At 39.5% G+C, this 18,010-nt stretch overlaps 2 protein-coding genes across 3 annotated transcripts; both read right to left on the bottom strand.

Moving 5' to 3' along the window:
• Positions 1–2,015: 2,015 nt before the first annotated feature.
• On the bottom strand, positions 2,016–13,061 carry prcp (prolylcarboxypeptidase (angiotensinase C)). The gene is made up of 9 exons (XM_054605352.1): positions 12,609–13,061; positions 9,406–9,546; positions 9,220–9,321; positions 8,798–8,979; positions 8,363–8,520; positions 6,556–6,728; positions 4,551–4,718; positions 4,256–4,443; positions 2,016–3,603 (listed from the first exon to the last, which is right to left on the bottom strand). The coding sequence occupies exons 1-9, from the start codon at positions 12,771–12,773 to the stop codon at positions 3,390–3,392; spliced, it is 1,491 nt and encodes a 496-aa protein (XP_054461327.1). The 5' UTR covers positions 12,774–13,061; the 3' UTR covers positions 2,016–3,389.
• Positions 13,062–13,771: 710 nt separating this feature from the next.
• Positions 13,772–17,693, bottom strand: rab30 (RAB30, member RAS oncogene family). Of its 2 annotated transcripts, none has more exons than XM_054605354.1 (5): positions 17,567–17,693; positions 16,317–16,416; positions 16,142–16,225; positions 15,852–16,035; positions 13,772–15,428 (listed from the first exon to the last, which is right to left on the bottom strand). In XM_054605354.1, the coding sequence occupies exons 2-5, from the start codon at positions 16,407–16,409 to the stop codon at positions 15,178–15,180; spliced, it is 612 nt and encodes a 203-aa protein (XP_054461329.1). In that variant the 5' UTR covers positions 16,410–16,416; positions 17,567–17,693; the 3' UTR covers positions 13,772–15,177. The 2 variants fall into 2 exon arrangements, with proteins under 2 accessions (XP_054461329.1, XP_054461328.1); XM_054605353.1 differs by having other exon boundaries at positions 17,620–17,693.
• Between the last annotated feature and the right edge of the window lie 317 nt (positions 17,694–18,010).

Raw genomic sequence — 18,010 nt, 5'->3', positions numbered from 1 at the left:
AATAATGAACAGTCGATTTAACTAGAAAAGCTGCCGGAGCTGTTAAATTAAAGGGGAATAAAGTGCAGTTCAGGCTCAGTGTGCCAGAAGAAATGTTGACCTTAAGAAATCCTGGGTATGAAACTTCTGTTGTAAACAATAACGCATTTACAGGAAGTTTCTTGGCCAGCCGTGAATACAACGGAGGATGTGTCCAAGAGCCAGATTGTAATGTTGCCAGCAATCATCCCAATTTAAGTGGAATTTCCACTGAATTCTAAGTGTATGGACTATCAGGCATAGTTTAACTATACAATAAAAATGTGTAACTTGCAGCCACACTTTGCACATATTTTCTATTTGTTCACCAGAAAATGCAAAAGTCTCAATCTGATCACATTAAAGCCTTCATGTATTATTCTCTTTTCAATTCAAAAACCCTGCAGCTGAATTATTGAAAGACGATCCCTCCTCTTACAAAAGTGCATGTTGAGGTGAGGCAGTGACTCATTTAAGAGTTGGAGGGATGAAAAGAAAAGTCTGAAGCAGCGAGGGAGTGAGGCCGTTAAAAAAAAAATCTTTCTTATGTTAATTCCTGGGGAGAAAAGGGGACAGTGAAAGTGATAGCACTGATCTAATTATCCGTAGCCCAACACAAGTCTGTAGCTGAAAAGGAAAGTAGAAAAACTCAAATCTATGAGCAACAAATGGTAACAAAATAAAGTATATCTTTCTGTTTATACAGCTGGCCATGAAAGAGCTGATATTACCTAGAAAAAAAATAGAATTTGCATATCCAGTTCATACCATCTAGCATTTATTTGTAAATTCAAAACGTTAAGTTCATCGCAGTAATGCCATACCACAACATCTCATGAATTCAGTGTAGGAGTGCTGAGCTTTTAACGCCTGGACAAAGTGATTCTGCCTCCCTGTCTTTGCTAGCAGCAACGTTTTGGCAAAGTGACATCATCACAGTTGTGGCAGCTATATCCCTCTCTTTTTTTCTCCCCCAGTCAAGGGGCTTTGGCTTTTGTGCTGGTGGGTCATTCACATCACAGAGCCTGACGCACAGATCCCGGAAACAAGTTTCTATTGTTGCATAAAGGCTGCGAGGGCAAGAGGGGTTGGGCTGAGGCAGAGCAGCTCGGAGAAAAAAAAGATATGAACCGAGAGCTTTTGACTTGTTTCTACTCTCAAGTGTGAGGTTAATTGTAAAACTATTTTTTAAAATGTACTATAACCAGCGTGCGTTTGTTTAAGTGTTCATCACAGAGGTCAAGCTATAGATTGAATTTTCAAAAGCTCATTATGTTTGAAGCTTTGGGCGATTTTAATTTGGAGAAAATCAACTGCTGTGACGTTTCTCCACAACCAAATTGTTAAGTACACAGATCCATATTGTTGAGATTTTCTTAAACACTGCTACCACGCCCTCTGTGCCTGAGAATTTACTTATTCAGCAGCACCCTACTCCTTCTGGAGCGGGGTTCTCGGTCCAACGTGATGTGACACCCACAGGCTTAATCTCTTCCTACTAGTGTGTGGTCCCTGTCTGAGCAGGGACATACTCGGGGTTTGGGGTTGGGAGAATACTAATAACACCTTTGATTGATGGCCAGTGTCAGAGAATAAGAAAGGGCTGGCTAAATTAATGACCTCTCAAAGTCCTGAGAAAAAGTTTTAAGGACGGCATTTAGTGGCAGAGACCCTGTCCTCCCCCATGTTTAGCTATATGTCTTTCTACTGGGGTGTCTGAAGTCCAGTCAAGCCTGTGACAAAATGTTCAGGCTTTGTGTCTCCCTGTAGAAAATCAACCCACATACCAGTGCAGGACATGTTCCCCCATCTGCCTCACAAAGTCATGGCATGTCAGGAACTTCTGCTTTAAAAGGAGGAGGGGGAGAAAAATAATTGGGCCAGAATAGCTCAAAGGAAATAAAAAATCCACAAGACATGATTTCATTGGCAGTCATTTGTTTTAGTCTTAGTATTTTCATGACATTTGAGACTTTGAGTCTGAAAAAAAATAGAAAAAAAAGAAACGGCCTCATGGTGAACTACAAAAGGCTTCTTGGTCCCTGTCGATTCCCGGTTCACTCTTAACCTTCCATCAACCCTCCTCAACCTCTCTGGCACCCCAGGAGTTGTATTAATAATATTACTAGCAGGGGGGAACAAACTCTGGTCTATGAGCTGCCTTGGTGCCGCAATTTAGAGCTTTAATGGCAGCCTGTGAATGAATGCGTGTCAGGGGGAATCCCACAGGTTGGTCCACAGGGGAGAGGTCAGCAGGCGGAGCTGCAATAATCTCCCACCACTGACTTTATTGGCCTCCTCCGATTGGGTTTTTATTAAATCTCAGGCCCATGCAATTGTTCCTGCTAGGTGGAAGTAACTTGAAAGCCCCATTCTCTCTAAGACATGACAAAGAGTGGGCTTGACAGAGCAACAGTACATCCTTATATGATCAAAAGACAATTAGAAAGATTATATGACAAAATCATCAGTAGCTTTTTAATCGGTTTCACCGTGAGACTTGTTTCTTGGGAATGACAGCATATTAAATAAAGGTGGTATAAGACATAAATAGAAAACTCAAAGAACAACGAAGGCACTGTGAACAACAACACGTCAAGTTTAATATTACACCCTGTGCAGAACATATAAAAAAAACTTACATTTTTTTTATTTCTTTTTACATTTGGTGCCAAACTTTTCTCCTGAGACTTCTTAGAGAGTAAAAAAAATCAGATTAAAGGTTTACTTTGAAAGAAGAAATACACCTGAGTGACAACAATGGCTAATCGACAAGACTATGGGGTGTCAAATTGTAATGAGGAAGCTATAGACAAAATTGAAATTGAAGATGGTAATAACTAAACATATCCCTGATTGTACCATTGACTGACAACAACAAAATACAAGCTTCTAGGCAGAGAGGCCTTAATGGGTTTTTGGCTAACATTACTTACACAAATGAAGATGATTCAGTCTTTCGATGACAATAATGTGATTACATATATTGACAAAGAAAGTGACAAGTCGATCTCTTGTATTTCTCATAATGGAGTGCCTATCTAAGCCCTTGGAAAAGTATAGTTTGGCATAAATAAATGGATTCTGTCTCATTAGGCCAAAGAAAATTTAAGTCTAAAAAACACTTATGATTAAAAAACACTTATGATTAAAAAACACGTGATTAATGACTTTGTTATTAAGATCAGTTGTGTTGCAATTTTTAAATAAAAACGTCATCATTCAATTGTAAAAAAAAGAATTGTCCACACATTAATAAAAAAAGGGCACAAACTTTGGCAGACTGATGCAAGGAGCACCTTGTGAAATACTCTCACGTAAATTAAAGCTAGGCGAACTGGGTCGGGTGACATTGTACTGCTTTTTAGGGACTAAGGGGTTTGGGGTGTCTCTTTAGCCTGCTTGATCCACTCTCGAAAGTACATCACCTCTAACGCCCGGGCTGCGCGGACTGAAGGTGGGTCATGCTCATTGCTGTAGCGGAGGTCCAAGTGATGGGCTCCGTCAGGGATCACAACCGAAACCAGAGAATCTGTTATGTTGGAGGTCACTCCACCGGATGACCACGGGTCGAGTCCTCCGTTACTGAAATGCAACAGCAGAGGCGTCGATCAGACACTTGTGTGCCACATATAAGGGGGTTCGTTTAAGGTATTTTACATGTAGCATCATTAGTGCCTTTTTGTAGAATTTTTTGTACAAAGTATTAAGTGAAAAGAGTAAAATCCCTCATTATTCATTAAAGCAACTTTTACCACCAGAACTATCCAATAAATATAAGGCAACGGACATAAATACGGATTTAAGAGGGAAAAAAACAATAATAAAATAATAAAATACTTTTATTCTAACTGACTAAAGCAACACTGCTACAAACGTGGGTCCACACAGGTTGTGTGTCAGTATCTGTCAACCTCCTACATGGGCTGCTGGTCCTTTTTTTTTGTGCCGTCTTTAATATTCGAGATATGTTATGACAATTTATTGTAATAATTTATCTTTGAAAACTCACATATTATAAAAGCTTTTTATAGTTTGACAAAGGTGCCAAACTGGTATTCAACAGAATAAGTGTTTATGATTGAGCCACATTGGATTCATACTTCTGTCTACCTCCTGTTGCTACTCTTTATTAGTCTGCATAAAAGCCAGTCTAAATCTTTAAATGGCACTAGACAAACCCAGAAAACACAGAGAACCTTCTGCCTCACCCTGGCATTTTACAAGCCCCGTTTACCTGAAGATGATGTTGCTGTGCGAGGCGATGTCTTTCCCCCCGTAGACCACGCCTGCCCAGTCCTCTCGCGGCCTGACCCCAAACATGGCGTTGCACTCGTCAGAGAAGGCCTTGAAGTTCCACTCCTCAGGTTCAAACATGTCCTGGACGCCGTCTGTGCACATGGGCATCACCATCTCTGTGCAGGCCTGAGGATGAAGGATTGAACAGGTATTCATCGTGACAGGTAAAGCTGCCGACTGACACACGTTTGCTGCGATTTTTATTCAGCATGACACGCTCCGTGTCACCGCACCTGGTAAAACCAGCCGAGGAGGCCCAGGCTGCCGGTTGCCGTCTGAGATGTGTTGAGGCAGGAGGAGCCTCCGGTGTAGTTGTAGTAGACCTTAGCTGCTTGGGAGATGCCGTGCAGCAGCTGGTAGTCGGACACAGCGGCATCGAAAGCCAGATACTTGCACACCACCTTGAAAAGTATAACACAAAATATAAAAAAATGAAGTTTGTGCTTACATTACAGTTAAGGCAAGCTGTTGAAGCCATTAACAGGTTCATGCATTTCCTTTTTAAATCGCACTAAAGTGAAAAATACAAATATCTAATTTCCTTATATCCGAGTTGTTTACAAGACTGAAGTTTGCTTTCTTGTGGCCCATAAAGTGTTTTTCCACATAGAAAGTGGTGGCGCCTGATTTGCATGTGAAATTCCCTGGAATGAACTTGAATTTATCGCTGTAATCTTGGCACGGGGTGGAAAAAGCGCACTTATAGTCAATGATCTAAATGATCTAAATGTTGCTCTCCTAAACACTATTCCGTTTGACCACGGTTGATTTCTCAGAATTAATAGCGTGGATGATAAATATTTGAGTTTCAGCCTCTGTTTAAAATCACTGTGTGTTGTTATGGTTGCAGCAGCGGAGTTGGCTGTCGCTGTTGTTCTGCACTCTTTGTGAGGCAGACAAACCGGGCTTTCTTGTCCTGAGGTTGGAGGGGAGCTGCGCTAGTGTGGAGTCTGTTACTAAGGCTTTTGTCTGCGGGTTGGGGAGGAGTTGGTGGTCGATGGATGAGGAGGGCCACAGACATGTCCAACCAAAGATTTATACCGTGAAAAAAAACAAAAAAAAACACTGCAATTGCTCCAAAGCATCTTCTCCTTACTTTTCAGATAGGATTAGGCTTATACATTCATCTCTGCCAACAGATTTCCCTCCTCTAAGCCCTCAATACCCCGTTCTCACACTCACTCAGATAATCACATTAGCTTTGTCATTAAAAAAGCTCCTCTTTGCACCCACTGCCTAAACCGCTTAAACCACCCATAGGGGTCGCATACATTAAAGGCAAGGAGCCAAAAAACTCATAATGACCATTTAGTGTTTATTTCCACTGACGTGACGCTCCTGAATCTATTCACTGCCTTAATGATAAATAAATAAGCAGACAAAAAAAATGTATCACACTGGTAAATGTTTTAAAGCGAGTCTGCTGTACTGGGTGCTCGGAGGGGTGTTGAATCACCGAATAGAGAGTTGGGGGTCAATAGCAGCGCTTGGTTTATGCACGTGGCATGTCAAGGTGACTGGTAGAATACACTGCATCCAAGTCAATCAGCCGCAGCCAAACAGATGCTATACTGTCCCAAGCTCTTTAAAATGAAAACAAAGGACGTTTTGTAATGGGGAGAGTTTAAACAATTTGCCACATCATATGTATTTTTTGGAATTTTGGCACGTTATGCGATAATTTTTTCAATTTCACAAGTGTCTAGTGAAGTATTTGTTACAGTCTCATTGAATCAAGAGTGGGGGACTTTTGTTTTAACGGCCTCATGAGCTGCTCTGGGCAAATGTCCTCTTTCTGTAGTGCCATGTGAGCGTCCCAAGAGGAACACCTCAGAGATCTGAGGGAGTGTGCAAATGAAAGGACCATTGGTACCAGAGAAAGAAAGGAACGGTGGCTTACTTGTAACTGCTCATCTAAAGAATACTTAAAATCTAAAAGAAATGAGATCCTTATGAATATTGATGAAGTTAATTGACAGCTGTTGTCAACAAAAGCTTGGAAGACCACAACAAACACTTGTGACACAATCGGCTGAATCAAACATTCACTTCAATTAAGGACAGGCTGTCAGGCCAAAGCAGGCGCTTAACCAAAGGCAAACAAAATGTTATGTACCAATAATGTAAAAACCTTTGACAGTAAATACATTTGAGCTAAACATTTTATTGGATCATTTTTTGATGCCAAATACTTTTCTGAATCTCAGATACTACTATTTTACTAGTGAACATTTGTACCTGGATCGGCCAGCGAGGAAGTGGCTGCAGAAAATTAGCTTCGTAGGGGTAGTCCACCATAGCCAGATTCACCCAAGTCTCCTGAAGCCAGCTCTTGAAGCCGAAAGCATCGTTCTCGTTTTTCAGAGGGGTGCATAGACTGAATTCTTCTGACAGCCACTGAAGACCAGAAGCTTGTCAAAAGAGAGCACAAAATGATTAAACGACTACAGCTCCCATGGGTCTTCACAGGTATGATATCAGAACCTCATGATAGGTTTAGCTGCAAAATTCTTGTAAAAGAAACATTATGTTATGATTGTTAACGTGACAGGGTGCTCGAAGTTAAGAAGCAATTACTCATTTAATTTATGCACGGAAAACGTCGGTATCATGTCTCGTCTTTTTAGACAAGCGTGGTGACAAACAATGGTGGCCGGCTCTCTGATTGGTTCTCTGACTATAACATCTTCTTTCTCATTATAAATTGAAACACTCAGTACTCAGAATCTCTAAGTTTTGGGACAGATGCAACCAGGAAACAGCCAACATACACTCAAGTTAACGACTATCATCCATCTATGTGAAGCTTCTGGGTCACAGTGATGGGCTAAAAAGTACCATCACCCAGATGGTTTCAATGTGTAATTGTATTTTGGCTGATAATGACAAATACCAAGCTATTACAGTACTTGTATACTAGTACTGTAATGTGATGGTACTCTTTAAGATTGCTGTGAAGTCTCAATGCAGCTTCTGTGTGCCCTGGCTCCAACAAATGCTTGACCTCTGAGTGGAGTCATATTTTCTCTACACAACTGATTACATCATTATTACACATCACTTACAGCACGTGGATAATTTATTCTCTTGGTTTTGACATCCTGTTCGGGATATTATCAAACTTAATTTTGAAAACATTTGATGAAAGCAGTGGGATAGATATTACTACCACTTTCTAATAAGGCACCCTTTATAGTGAATTAATAAGCTGTGGCAAATGGCTTTACTATTTTATGTTCTTCATTTACTGGTGCTTTATAGAACAGTTATAAGCCATTAATATGAGCACCTTTGTGGTTGCCAGGTTGATGACTATCCTCTTCTATGTGAAACTTTCTTTATCTTTTTACCTTATTAAGTTAATGTATTAAGTAATTCTAAAGTGTTATGTTGGGTGAATATTTTCTCTAACCTGACAACCTGAAGGTCATTCTTATTAATAGCTAATACCTGTTATGTAAAACATTGGAACATGATTTAATAACACACCAAGCCATTAATTACACTTTATTAAAAGGGGCGCTTTGCTAAAAAGTGGTGTTAACCTTTTTATTGGTGCACTATTACCACTATAATGGTGTGACAAGAATAAAAAACTACCAGGCAATGCAATAAAGCTTATTCCTACAGTTTAGGAATGTGAAAATGTAAAATGTACCAGGGGATCCTATGGGCAAACTCTCTTATTCTGATCTGAGCTGAACACTAGAGGACCGAGGTAGTCTGAGTTATGCAGGTTGTAAATTTTATGGATCCACACATAACAATCTGTTCTCTGTGCTGTGGAGAGGCTCCAGACTTTATACCCACTTTATATAACAAGTTTTAGGAACAGCTGTCTGGATTCAGGCTTTAGCAGACAATGAATCAAACCCACAAATGTAGACGATATGGACAAACGTGCATAAACTCTTAAAATAGAGGAGGCTTCCTCATATATAAGATAAAACATGGTTAATGTATCATTCTGAATGATTCAAATTAGTCATATTCCCTACAATATGTCTGATAGGATAAATCAACCCATCTGGTCTGTAGGACTTACCAGTGGAAGAGACATTGTTAATGGCCTTCCAAGACTTTCTGATGTTTGCATCACAGTTATACCCGCTCCTGGCAAAGTCCTGTGTGACTATTTTGTAGAAGTCTCCACATGGCACTATATCGGTAAACTGCCATATTGGTGCAGATGCTGCCAGAGCTCTGAAATAAAATAAGAAACAAAAGCATTTCCACTTATTTTCCCTCAAAATGACACAAGCTGCACATCCATTATACTAGGTAATCTTTACATCATTTGTGTAACATGTACAAAGGAATTGAAGAAATCTAAAGTCTCATACTTCTGCCATGCCTTTGAGCAAGGAGCACCTTTGCTTTACCTTTTGGGACTGATTGGAGCTAAACACCTGCAAACATGCTCGCTAAATCTTTGGGGGACACCAACCTAAAGGCCCCCAGACCTACACTAATGTCTTACCCAACAACTATATTTGGGTATTTCATCCTGAACCAGGCGGCGAGCATCCCTCCATAGGAACCTCCGACAGCGATGACAGGGCTGTGTTGAGCTCCAGGTAAAGTGCTCTTCAGGTTCTGAATCAGCACTGCGAAATCTGCCAGGGCTTGCTCCGAGGTCAGGTAGTTCAGGTGCTTGTTGTCCTGGAAGCAGGTTACAAGTATCGTTGTAAAAATAAGAAAAACATACATACACGTAAAATGATTTACTGGCACTGGAAGTGAAACACACACTCTTTTGTAATAAATATATATGGCATGATTTTGTAAGTACTATTCATTTCTTACTGACCCAGAAAAGGAGCAAAACATGTAATCAAACATATTAAAGCAGATTTGAATCAGATTTAGCTGTACTCAGAGTGTAAATGCATCTTCACTTACACTGTAAGAGTCTTGTCCAAATGGCAGGGACTCTCCATAGTAACGATGTTCTGCAAAAACCAGCATGGCACCCAACTCCTCAGCAATTTCCCACATGAAGCCCTACGGAGTAAACAATGACAGGTGCTGAATTAAGAGTGCGGATTATGTGCGGCATAAATACAAGGTCACAGGTGGGATATTCACAGTGTTGTTGCAGAACCAGGTGATGTCTCCTTCATTGCCGGTGTAGAACAGAACGGGTCCTCCGGGCTTCTGCCAGTGTTTGTTGGCCACAAGGTATCTCTGCTTGAAGGTGCCATCCTCTAGGAAACCGAAATGATCAATCTGTGACACATAAAACATTGAAATTAGTGCATAATCTTAAATGTGTGTACTCTACGCAAACTGATCAACAATATCTAAAGGTCAAAATTGAAAAGTATCTTGTGCGTCGGCCTCAATCGTTGACAGAAAACCCAATGTGGCAATAATTTACTGATGTTAAAATCTACCAGGTTTCAGTCCAGCGCACATAAAGTGCCCTGAGTTGGATGGGATCAGTGGCTACTTGGCCCTGTGCCAACTTGTGAAATGACAGTGCCGAGGTTGGATTCTGGAGTAATTAGCCCCAATTTGTATTAAAATATGTTTGGGCCAGTTTGAGGGATGCCGCATTAGTTCCACTTTAGATGAGCTCAGAGATATCCTTTCATCCAAACTCAGGGATTCTGGGGGAATCTTCCCCTTTCAACATTTTTTTTCTGTATTCTTTATGAAACAAAAGCAGAGAGAAACCAACAACTTCACAGAGACGACGGCCCCATGAGGCCGCCGAGTTGTACAACCCCTTGAAACAGCACCAACACTTAACACAAAATGTTTTTGTTTTATTTTATTCCCCACCCCCCTCCTCCTCGCTCACTTCCCTCCTCAGTGGACACAAAGGAGGCAGCAATTTTATGAGCCAGTGACACCAAAAAGATTCTGAGGCCTCAATGTGTTCATTCAAGCCTCGACTCCTTAGCGCTTGGCAATGCTTTTAAGTGTGAGGGGACCATGAGACAGTTTAAAAGAAAAGTTTGGCAGTTTGGCAGCGAAATAGGTTTCAGTGGTGTCGGTTATCCAAGAGTAACGTTAGAATTTCCTGAACATTTAAGTTGTTGTATGTCATTAAAAAAGTTTTTTTAAATGATGTTTTCATTTCGTGTTATCCGTTATTTTTTTACTCTTAACAGGCTTTTGAAATGGTAGATTTTGGGAGTGAAACACTTTTATTGAAAGCAAAAATTCTGTTGCAATGCAAACAGATATATTCCTTTGAATAATGATCTAAATGCCAAACTAAAGTGGCTGAATACATTAAGCCCCTCCCCCCCGGTGAGTACATTTGCACTTACTCAGTATGCACATCACAAAACCCACGAGACGGGTTTCATAACAGATCCACACCCTGATGAGTAGTGCCACCATGTGGTTACTGCAGGCAGCACTTTGTTCCAATTAAAATTCAACTCGCGTACTGGACGTCCACTGGACCAGAACTTTGACTATTCAACAGGAGAAGAGTCTGTGTCTGTTGTGTTACAGTCTAGCAAATGAAGACATGAGGGGAAACGAGCAAGGCGCAAGCTCCAGTAAACTACAACAGTTAATTGGGAGGATGCTAAAGGACACTTCCATTCATTGTCTGGAGGCAAAATGCAGTCAGGAGGATTTCCTCTTCTAGATCACTTGGTGCTCTCCACACAGCAGCTCGTCCCACAGTGAGAGTAGAAAAAGGCAGCATGATTGATGATTCTTTTGTAACAAAAAACAAAACAAAAACAGCAGACTTGCTCCTGCAACTGCAAAGTGGATAACAGGGATTTTATTTGGTGTACTTGTCGAGAAGAAGCATATAATTTGTTGTTGATTGCCAAAGAAAGCACATCAGACAAGACAATGGACGTCAGGAGGGAGGAAACGCTCTTTATCTTCTTGTCAGCGTGGCTGATTGGGCAGGATGTCGTGGGCTGGACCAGGTGTGGAGCATTGTCCCATAAGCTAAATTCTGGCTTGTGTATACACATTATCAGCAGTTTGTTAATATTATGCTCAGGACTGCAGCTAACAACAATTTTCCTTTTCAATTACTAAATGAAACCAAACGCCTGGTCTATACAACATCAGAAAATAGTTTTTACAATTTCCTGGAGCCAAAGTTGACAGAATCAAAATCAGCAAATCCTCTCATTTGACAACCATCGTGAACCATCAAACTGACTTGAATGATTAATCAATTATCAACAAATCACTGAAGCTCTAAAAACTCGATATTCTGTGCTTTGGTAATAGAAGCTTTAAAATAATCGGTGTATTATTCTAACCTGTTTTTTAATCCTCTAGACGGTGGTTGAAACAGCATCAGGGATTGTTTGTATTTACTTTCTTATGGACTGGATTGTTTTTTCAGTAGCTACATGTATAGATCTTGGAAAGTGCTTGCAAAGCTGTCCAATGTCCATGTTGCAGGGAAACAGGCCTAAATGTCCAACAGAGTTGAAAGTTAGAAGGTAAATACAGACAGATAGCGTGACTATGAGGTTTGACTAAACATGTTCAGTCTTTAAATGTGAGTTAAGATGAGTTTACCTTTCACAGCATCCCTGATTGCAGGAACAACAGAGTCATTTAGACACATGAACAGTCTTGTGACTGTGGGTATGAGTCAGGTTCACAAGTCACTAAGTGACACGCTGTGTTACATACCATCAACATGCAATCTGATTCTCCATGAAGTAACAGCAAATGGAAAATGTAAAGGCTTGAATGAAGATCTCTGAAACCCCCCATTAGATAAAGGGTTACACATTCACTGGGCCCCGGAGACCTTTTTAGGCAGTAAGCCAGGAGGGATAGTTACAGTTCTGCTGGCAGGAACAGAACCAATTGTGATAGTGTTCCCTTCACTACAGGAAACACCTATTGTCTGCAGACACAACAAAGGCACAACTTCTACGGAATAAGTGCATTAACATTTTTAGAAAGAGCAAGTGTTAGATATTAGTCAACAGCAAACGATGAGTCCAATGTACGAAATAAAAATGTGAGCAAACTATAACGAGCCAGTATATCATCAAATGATACAATCAATTTCATTTTCAGAAAAAAATATATATAATGATAGTATTACACCAGTATGATCATATTAACTGTTTTATTTTATTGGGGATTGTATTTATTCATTTGAATCATTACTTTTTTTCTACACCACTAAATTCAGTCCACCAAACATGTTAAAAGTGAAGTGAAACAGAAACAAGTAAAGGAGGAAGAATCCAGTGTAAAACACCACTGCAAATATAGTTTTCATAAAAACAAATAACTTCAAATAGATTCTAGAGAATGAATGAATTTTCAAAACTCACCTTCTGGTCAAAATAAAACGTTTCATAGCTGATGGGGGTCTCAGTGGAGCAGGATGACCCACCAACCCTGGTGAACAGCTGTGATTTGAGGGCGATCACATGTAAACAGCCGAGGCAGAGCGTTAGGAGGCAGGTAGCTGCAGCTCTCCCGACCCCAGACCTCATCTCTGCTGCTGTCAGACCCGGATCACAGCAGACTGGTCTTCAGCACATGATAGCAGGATCTCGTGATCCAGAGGAGACCTGTCCCGTACAAAGTAAAGGAAGTGAGACTTAGCCTGTCAGCAAATCCAGCATGTGACCTATATTTAGGAACAGGAAGCATCGGGTTCAATGTCTTCACAACATTTTGGACAACTTTGATGTATCTGTAGCCGGCTGGCAGTGTGTTAGCAAGCAGAACGCAGATGGTTCCTACAGTAAATCTCGCAAGGGTTGATGGGAGTTTGAAGCTCCATGTGTCCACGTTGTTGATGCTAAACCAGCAGAATCAACCCGACATTGATGCTATTCTCTTGTTTTGAAAGTATATACCGGAACTTTTAAAAAACGTGTAAGTAAGCAACTAGTGTGTTTATTAGATTTTTTTTTTTTTTAGGTATCAGGTTAAACAAATGACTTAACATGCATTTTAAAATTTAATTTATATTACCTGAATGATAAATATATATATATATATATATATATATATATATATATATAAATATATGTATATATATATAAATAAATATATATGTATATATATATATATATAAATATATTATATATATATATATATATAAAATATATATATATTATATATATATATATATATATATATATATATATATATATATATATATATATAAATATATATATATATATATAAAAAAATATATATATATATATATATATATATATATATATATTAAACGTTGCAGCTGCTCTCAGTGAATTACTGCAATATTAAATGTATCAAGTCATGCTAACAAACTTACTCTTCTGGTGAATGTAGTGTTACATGATGTGCTGATCTATATTGTTCTATATCAAAGTGTATGTTCCACCTTTATGTTGATCGGTGTATTTAAAACCACGTGTGTTTGCTGCCCTCTAGTGGCCATGTATTCTTTTTTTTTAGGAATTATTTTGTACACAAAGGAAAAGAAGCACAGAATCCCAGTAGTGTTTTCTTTTGTATTTCCCATATTGTGTTGACAAGAAGATGCAAGGGATTAACAATAGGTCACTGCTGTTAAATCTAAGGTAAAAGGCAAAACAAAATGCTCGCCCGTTGTACAAAGGGATTACTGAAAATAAAACGTATAAAAGCAAAGTGCCAAGAAGTACTACAAGTCTGTACAACAAAAAAGACAAAATGTTACAATAAAAATAATAAGTGTGCAGTATATGGCATTGTGCAATACAGTACATTACAGTTATGGCAAATATATGAAAGAAAAAGTTAGACACTAGAAATTATGGCAAAACATGCTGGACAATCAAGGAATTTCACAATAAAAGCATATGAAGTACAACAAGTCATATACGAAACTACATGAACATACCCCTTCAAACAAATAAGAAGTGATACAATTTCATGGCTAGGCAGCAACAAAGGCAGAAATATTTACGTCTATGGATAAAAACAACAGCTGACAGTCAAATACAAAAATGAATTGATTAAACTGTTAATAATTTCTACTGATGACTGACAATATCTGAGGCCTTTCCAACTGCTTCATACTATATCAACCGACTAATCGCAAGCACTGCAAGTATACGGCAAAATAATTAAAAAAATGGCGTCACAGAACAATGTTTCAATTTAGTATTTATATGTGTGTTTCAGTTTATGGGATCTGACACAAAAACATATTTTAGCAGCAAGTAAAATTCTTCTATTCTGAACAAATACTTCACAGTTTGTAATGACCTGTGTAATCACACAGAAATGAGATCATGAAAGGCTGATAAAGTTGTATGCAATGTTAAGAGCAAATTACTTAGTGGGAATAACTGATTGTGCAACAGATTTTAGGGTAAGGTTGCAAAAAAAAAAATTTGCAACTGGATCAGACTTGGTAATCTAAAAATGTACTGTATGTAAACGTATAGATATCATTTACTGATAAACTCCAGTGATCATGACACTTGTTGTCAGCTCTGCGGAATCTGTAACAAAATACCTGGTAGAACTTTTTACTCAAGTAACACTGCTGGTGAATACTGATGCTTAATGAAAATGAATCTTAAAGCCCAAACAGGAAAATTCGGCCATTTCCCCATGAAGAGGACAAAGTGGAGCCCTACTCGGATCCCTGGATGCATTAGGCAGACATACTTTACATCCTGTTGCATTGAGGACAAAGTTCTCAATACTGGCAGCATCTAAAATGCTTGTTTCTGGAAGGCCAAACTAAAGTTGACTAACTCCCTTGTACAGCTTTAAAAAGGCATGGGACTAGAAATGGCTGGACTAAGAAGTGGCTTTGTGCCATTTTAGAGGGACGGAGGCATCGGGGCTCGACCATCTGCCCTCTACACTCAATGGCTACAGAGTTAAGATGGCCATAAGTTTGAGCTGTCTCTAATTGAGGTTGCAGCAGGTCAAGTAACTGATGGTTTTACCCTCACCGGGCATCGGGGCAGTGTCATTGTTATCCAGCTTGTTCTGCTTGGCCTCGCGAATGAGTTCGCAGGCCAGGTCGAGGAAAAGTTTCTCAACATTGTCGGACTCTTTAGCCGAGGTCTCCAGATACAGCATGCTCTGAGACTCAGCGAAGTCTTCCGCCCTCTGTCGGAGAACCTCTCTCTTCTCTGCCAGATCGATTTTATTACCTGTAAGACATATGACATTCATCTGTCAATACACAAACAAGTAAGAATGTGGCTTCTTGCATCACGACACAGACTGTCTTTCTTAGCAGTTGTGTGTTTGGATGAGAGAGACGGAAATGGAGTAGTTCGAGTGGGCATGCATGTGTGGGATGAATAAAAACAAAGACAGTATATGTTAACTTTTTGTTCCAGATCTCTTTCCTGAGAGGAGAAATAACATGTATGTTAACAAAACTGGCTTTGACTTTGGCAAATCTATTCAGAAACTGCTCACTCACACTCCCATTTACGTGGGCTCCGAAAAACAAGGCCAGTTCCAGTAAAATATAGCGCACACTATTATTCAGTGTTCTCAAAATGAACAATGAGCCTGATGATAAAAGAGGTCCATCGGTTATTTAAGTGCAAAGCAAAGCTTCTTACCGACTAATATAGTCACCACCTGGTTGTTGGCATACTGCTCAATCTCCCTCAGCCACTCGGGAAGGCACCTGAAGGAGTCCTCACAGGTAATGTCATACGTAAGAATAAGGGCGTTGGCACTACGGTAATAACTCTGAGTAATGGAGCGAAATCTCTCCTGTCCAGCTGTGTCCCATATCTGCAGCTGGAAAATATAATACATGGAATTAGCAACTTCTCATCAAAATTATAACAAAACATTAGGGCATCTGATTAAACATTTTAAAAACAAATTTCAAAACTTTGTGTACCTTGACCTTCTCCCCTTTGATTTCCACGGTTTTAATCATGAAATCTACTCCGATTGTAGCCCCTTGTCCAGGTGGGAAAAGGCCCTGAAACAAAAACAGAAATACTTTTGTTTCGGATACTCGAATTCTCTGTATTTCAATAACTCCAAACTCAGAAGCACAGATTGATACAAACCTGAGTAAAGCGCCGGACAAGACATGTCTTCCCAACTCCAGCATTTCCTATCAGAACTATTTTGAACAGGTAGTCATAATCTTCCATGCTCATGCTCAAACTGTGAAAAATAAAGGAACAAAGCAATAATAAGTAAATACATTTAACATTAAATCACTGCATTTGACCAAAGCCATGACATTTGTCTCTAGCAGATTCTGAAAAGTACTAAAGACAGACAGTGAAGACGCTGAGGAAACTACCAAACTGTTGTGAAATTTGTGTAAAGGCCAGAATGCCCAGCTGACATCTGACCTAACTAACCTCCCTTAACACAACTCAAAGGAATTGTGAGTAATATATGCCTTGGGTCGTATCTTCAGTGTTTAAAGATCAATTCAGAACTAGCTCATTTGCACAAATAGACTGACAACACTGGGAACAGTATGATACAAATAAATGTCCATTTTCTTAAAACAATCGTGTCTATTCATCAAATCTCAGTTCCATAAAATGGTTGATAATGCTACTCATACAACAAATAGGCCAACATATTTTATTAAATTGTATTTTGTAATCGATGCGCCATCATGAAAGACTTGAACACTGACCAGACTTTGAGAACAGTACATAATTACAACAATAAAATGTTCCTATTTCACTTCTCTGCTGCTTTACTCCCATTTTGACATCATGTGATATATGTGCACATTGTAGTTTTGCTGGATAATGGATAATGAGCGAATCCTCTGAAACATTAACACAGATGTGAAGCTGACGGATCCCTCTTTCTCCTGTCTGAACACACAACACAACAAGCTCCGGTTCTAGAATCCTCTGCAGTGTTACATCTGATCCCATCCCAGCAAACAGGGCGTGAAAACTAAATATGTCGTTGTAAAAGAAAAAAAAAAAAAGAGAGAAGCTGTTGCTTGCAAGACAACATAATGCATTGGATGCCAACCTGGATACAATAAAAAAAAAAAAAAAAAAAAAAAAATGCATATAAATTGCTCCCTGTGTCGCATTTCCTTCTTCGACCCTTTCTGTCTTATTCTGTAATGGAAAGTAACATTGCAGCATTTCTGCACACACAGAGGCTACATTTCATCCATTTCATGCTTCATTTGCAGTCTGAGTAGACTGCCGTCAGGGCGAAGCTAGCAGCAAGCAGCTACCGTGTGACTCTAGCCATTTTGGCACCATCAGATGTAGCAGAGAGCAATGCAAGTCCGGCCTGAGAGGCAAGTCTGGAGAGAGTTTCCACTTACCAAAAACACGGGGAGATCCCCGGACTTATAACTACTTGGTATGCATAGGTCACCTCATCAAATGGGCAAAGCCGCTGCTTGGCAGGGCATTATTCCTCTGGCTGTGTATCCTCAGCAGCTCAGCAGCAGTCTGTGGTGGAGGAGGAGGAGGAGGTGGAGGAGGAGGAGGAGGACTGCACTCAATGATGTCATCAGTTCACAGTAACTCATCACTTCTGTGGAGCTTTCACTTGTGTATTTCTACTGTTTTTTTAATGCAGGAAATACTGTTTTTATTCTGTAACGCTGATGAGAAACGGCTCATAACTTGATATAGTATATATATAGTATAGTATATATAGTATATATATAACTTATTAGACCAGATACAAAGACACACACGTCAAGCAGCAGCTTTTTCAGGTTTCCGGTGTTTTTGCAGCTTTTGTAGTTTATCCTTAAACA

Source organism: Anoplopoma fimbria, chromosome 1 (genome assembly GCF_027596085.1).
Source record: "Anoplopoma fimbria isolate UVic2021 breed Golden Eagle Sablefish chromosome 1, Afim_UVic_2022, whole genome shotgun sequence".
Taxonomy (NCBI): Eukaryota; Metazoa; Chordata; class Actinopteri; order Perciformes; family Anoplopomatidae; genus Anoplopoma; species Anoplopoma fimbria.
The sequence above is the reverse complement of the archived record's forward strand: the minus strand, read 5'-3'. Positions and strand labels throughout refer to the sequence as shown.

Excerpts from the sequence above, each read along its gene's own strand:
- prcp (XM_054605352.1), bottom strand. The coding sequence starts at position 12,773 with ATGAGGTCTGGGGTCGGGAGAGCTGCAGCTACCTGCCTCCTAACGCTC. Across the intron at positions 8,980-9,219 it reads TTGGACAAGACTCTTACAGT|GACAACAAGCACCTGAACTA; the intron begins GTAAGTGAAGAT and ends ACCTGCTTCCAG. Across the intron at positions 4,719-6,555 it reads TTCCTCGCTGGCCGATCCAG|GTGGTGTGCAAGTATCTGGC; the intron begins GTACAAATGTTC and ends ATACTTTTCAAG.
- rab30 (XM_054605353.1), bottom strand. Across the intron at positions 16,226-16,316 it reads TTGTCCGGCGCTTTACTCAG|GGCCTTTTCCCACCTGGACA; the intron begins GTTTGTATCAAT and ends TTTTTGTTTCAG. Across the intron at positions 16,036-16,141 it reads TCAAAGGGGAGAAGGTCAAG|CTGCAGATATGGGACACAGC; the intron begins GTACACAAAGTT and ends TATATTTTCCAG.